The 2,138-nt window shown below is 36.1% G+C and overlaps 1 protein-coding gene across 1 annotated transcript; it reads left to right on the top strand.

Moving 5' to 3' along the window:
* Positions 1-2,130, top strand: LOC117102418 (cyclin-dependent kinase 2-interacting protein-like; the record flags this gene model as incomplete). The annotated part of the gene is given in 4 exon segments (XM_033242672.1): positions 1-170; positions 1,014-1,158; positions 1,449-1,572; positions 1,964-2,130. Coding segments are annotated over 4 exon segments (606 nt in total), but the record flags the coding sequence as incomplete, so codon positions are not given.
* Positions 2,131-2,138: the final 8 nt, after the last annotated feature.

Here is a 2,138-nt window from a genome sequence, read left to right as displayed (position 1 = left end):
TCCAGACGATCATCAAAAAGCAGTGTACAAGCTCAGAATCTTCAGGGAAGTGCCAGAGTGATACGTGACCACTGTGCTGACTGGCATAACTACTTGCTTAAGTGGGAAGAGTTGAATGATGCGGGAGTGACAGTTGCTAAAAAGATAGTCAATCGTAAACTACAAGCTGAGTAAGTTGTGCACATCATCATAATCTGCAGTGGCAGATCCAGGGATTTGAAATTGAGGAAGGGAGGCCTTTTTCCAGGGTGGGGGTGGGGAGTTATGGTTCATACCACAGTGTTCTCCCAATTGAAAATTTTTTACTGGTAAATTTGTCCATATTGAGCCAGCTAAGCGCACACAACTTGAGATATTGCCAATTTTAAGTGGAGTTAAATGGCTTCAAAAAACAATAATACGAAATCATAGCTTAGGCCTGGAAAGGAATGATGTTCGTTTATTGAAAGAAGGCCAGCCTAGCCAACCTAGGCCTAATAATGTGCTTTTTTATTCTACCAACACAATTTTTACTGGTTGGTCAGTTATTTTTACTGGTAAAATTGACCAGTAAAACGGCTTCGGGAGAACACTGTACCATACGATAATGCATACCACCATTTACAATTATGGCTGGAAATGGTAATCTCAGATTTAAAATTTGAATATAATTTTCTTTTTTTCTAAATTTTTTTAAATTTTGAAAAAAAACCCAAACTTACAGGGACATTATCAACAGCAGCAACATTTGAAATTACAATAAATGTTTATAAAATCAGCAATATCAATATGACCAGTATTATCAACATCATCATCACCATCACCATAGGATAGTAGATCACTGCACACCATAATCATGCCAAGTAACATAGTACAATATATCAACAATGCAATTAATCATTGATTGTTTTTATAAGATCACATAACAAAACTAATTATAGTATCACCATATACATTGTCAGAAAGGATTTTTGTTTTTAATACTTAATTTTTCCAAACATCAATTCATCTCTATTTGTTTATGGGCCGAACAGCTACCAGTCTGAAGCAAGTGAACCAGTTGCTGTTCATTTACCAGGAGGAGCAAATAATTCAACAGCATTTACTAGGCAACATGATGGTATGCCAGATGGATTGCAAGAACTCTGCTATGATCTACAGATGGCTTTTGATGGCCAGGTGAATATGAGACTGTCTGACCCCCAAACATTCTCTCCCACTTCCCCTCCCACCATCCTCCATGTTTTCATTTTCTCACTGGACTTCTCCCCTACAACAATTAATATAAATTATGTAAATCTTATACAGTATTCATTTAAGGCATGGGGGGAAATTCCGGGGGAAATTTTCCTTCGGGAACAATTTTATTCTGACTAGTCTTGGCCGATAGGGATTGGCTTGCTCGACAGGGTGGGGTAATTTATTTTTGTTAAACTAAAAAATTAATTCTGTTTTTTTAATGCTTGAAGGAAAAGCTTGTCCAGAAAATGGTAAAAGTGACTAAACATTTGAAAGCCACCATTGGACTGCAAGACTCGCTTGACAAAAGCTCAACGCAAATCCTTTTCCAAACATGGCCAACTAAGTATTTCTGTAAGTACTGTACATCATTATGTAGATCAGTGGCAGTTGTATACAATGTGTTTTCTTAAATTTGTTAATTTGATACATTCTATTAACCAATCACAGGATGTAAAGCTCAGGATGACTACATTTTCAACAGGCATAGGATAATGCAGGCTCTCCTAAGTTGTCACCAGAACCTGGGACTACCAAACAATGGAGTAATATTTAATTGATTATTTTCACTGAAAATCCACATTAATGCTGAATACCATGTTGAAATATAAACATCCTTAGCTGGCTATTTACATTGTATTGTATATTCTGATGACGTGGATATTATTCTGATTTGTTCTGCATTAATAAAAATATTAGCAAAAAAACCAAACATGTAAAATACATGACTATTTTATATTTACAGATGAGACATCTCAAGAACTGCTGTCTATGTATTCCAAGGAATTATCAGTTAAAAAAGCTGTGTTAGAAAACATTGCACATTCAAAGAGTAGGGATGTGTTGATGATGTACGTAAGCACATGGCAGATTCAACCGTACATTGGAGACAGAGCCAAACTGTTATTGGAGGCTATGCT

This window comes from Anneissia japonica, unplaced genomic scaffold (genome assembly GCF_011630105.1).
Source record: "Anneissia japonica isolate Jap-2015-1 unplaced genomic scaffold, ASM1163010v1 scaffold189307_len2138_cov125_single, whole genome shotgun sequence".
NCBI classification, from domain to species: domain Eukaryota; kingdom Metazoa; phylum Echinodermata; class Crinoidea; order Comatulida; family Comatulidae; genus Anneissia; species Anneissia japonica.
This window is presented reverse-complemented; position numbering and strand designations above follow the sequence as displayed.